At 34.5% G+C, this 1626-nt stretch overlaps 1 protein-coding gene across 1 annotated transcript; it reads right to left on the minus strand.

Moving 5' to 3' along the window:
* Positions 1-669: 669 nt before the first annotated feature.
* LOC149930896 (uncharacterized) lies at positions 670-1332 on the minus strand. The gene is made up of 4 exons (XM_090157971.1): positions 1193-1332; positions 1039-1120; positions 911-968; positions 670-845 (listed from the first exon to the last, which is right to left on the minus strand). The coding sequence occupies exons 1-4, from the start codon at positions 1330-1332 to the stop codon at positions 670-672; spliced, it is 456 nt and encodes a 151-aa protein (XP_090014097.1).
* Positions 1333-1626: the final 294 nt, after the last annotated feature.

The following is a 1626-nucleotide window of genomic DNA, read 5'->3' on the forward strand; positions in this document are numbered from 1 at the left end:
GTCAACAACGACTAGTTTCGCCTCTTACAGAGGCATCGTCAGGTCTGATTAGGCAAGCGGTTAACAAACTAAAAACTAAATAACAGCAAGTCACATGTCATAGATTCGCTCCAAAACATTTACGGTACCAAAGTTCAGCTAACAAGGCACACGGGCCGTTATCTCTATTAAGACTACAATTTTCTTTTTAACTATTTGGAGTGATTTTAATAAATTGAGTTTAATAACGTTATTTTGTAGGTTAATAAGTTTCGGTTTATCTAACGATAGATTATGTTTGGGAAATTCGCTAGAATGGGCCGCTAGGGCTGAAGAGAGGCATTTTTTGTTTTTTTATATCATTCTTGTGTTCGTTAAATCTTTTATATAGATTCCGTTTACATTGTGCAGTATAGCTTTTTCCACAGGAACAGTCAATTTCGTATACACCAAATTTGTCAGTTGTCGGGATTTTTTCCTTAAGGGAATTTAAACAATTTAGAATTTTATTAATTGGTTTAAATACTGGTTTAATGTTGTTATTACTGAAAATTATTCCTATTGCACGACTGACATTTTTAATAAAACAAAATTCTTTACATGAAAATAATTGGGTATTTTCTACAAATATTAAACGGATAGAAAATAAATTGAATAGAAAATACAAAAATTACTAAGAACTATGTTAGCTTAGTAATCAAGGAAATGTGGATATTTGAATCCAGTATATTCTTCCGATTGTTCTGGAAATACCTCCCTTATTTTCCAAACAGCGCAACTTGCAATTGGAGTTCTTCTATTTTTCCCCATTCTTCCATAAGCCACACATATATATATAGTTGCGATAAGCCACATACCTATATTTCCTATAGGCAGAAAACAATATAAAATTTTCTAAAACTGGTTTCCCTTTAATGAACAATTAACTTACTCGTGTATGTTAAATTCATTTGCATCGTGCATTTGCTAAGCATATTGCATGTTTGCGACTTCCAATACATCAATATTAGTGCAGTTCACTATAAATTTCGTGAATTTTTGTATACAGGAATGACCAACTGTTTTTTCTTTAATCTGCCAGACCTGACAACAAACGCTTTCAGCGGCTGTAGGCATTGCTACACAGTTTTTGCACCTGCCCCTATTTTTATAATTGTGTTAGTTAAGAATTCAAGCTTTTTGAAAGAGTTAGAGGAATAACAAGTTTACTTACCAATTTGTATTCCCAATTCGTTCATTGTTGAAATCCACGTTAACTTCATTTTCCTCCTCATCGTCACGGACTCTATTTCTATGTTGAGCGGCCCTTAGTTCAAACATATCCGGTTGCGCGCCTAAGCTTTCTTCCTCCATATTAGCCTTAGCTTAAACGCTTAATTATTAATCACGATTCAAAACCAAGCCGCACGAAACGTATTACAAATTTCCAACTATAAACTACGGTTAGGCCTTAGCGAACTATAGAACACAGTGGCTGTCTGCTTCCGAAATCGATAATGAAACGCGAGCCGTTATTGGCTATTGAGATTGGAACTAAAACGCGATTTTATTGGCTGCCACTGCGGAATCGGGAAAAGCGCAGAATACAACCTGGATGCATCGAAATCACAAAGGCCCGTTTTTCTAAAAGTTTTAATTTAATTAAAA

This window comes from Leiobunum rupestre, chromosome 9, assembly GCF_980474605.1.
Source record: "Leiobunum rupestre chromosome 9, qqLeiRupe1.1.hap1, whole genome shotgun sequence".
In the NCBI taxonomy this organism is placed as follows: domain Eukaryota; kingdom Metazoa; phylum Arthropoda; class Arachnida; order Opiliones; family Sclerosomatidae; genus Leiobunum; species Leiobunum rupestre.

Bases quoted from the DNA above. Each gene is read 5' to 3' on its own strand.
- LOC149930896 (XM_090157971.1), bottom strand. From the start codon at position 1,332: ATGGAGGAAGAAAGCTTAGGCGCGCAACCGGATATGTTTGAACTAAGG. The intron at 1,121-1,192 runs GTAAGTAAACTT...TTATAAAAATAG, and splicing joins CGAATTGGGAATACAAATTG to GGGCAGGTGCAAAAACTGTG. The intron at 846-910 runs GTAAGTTAATTG...TTCTGCCTATAG, and splicing joins AATGAATTTAACATACACGA to GAAATATAGGTATGTGGCTT.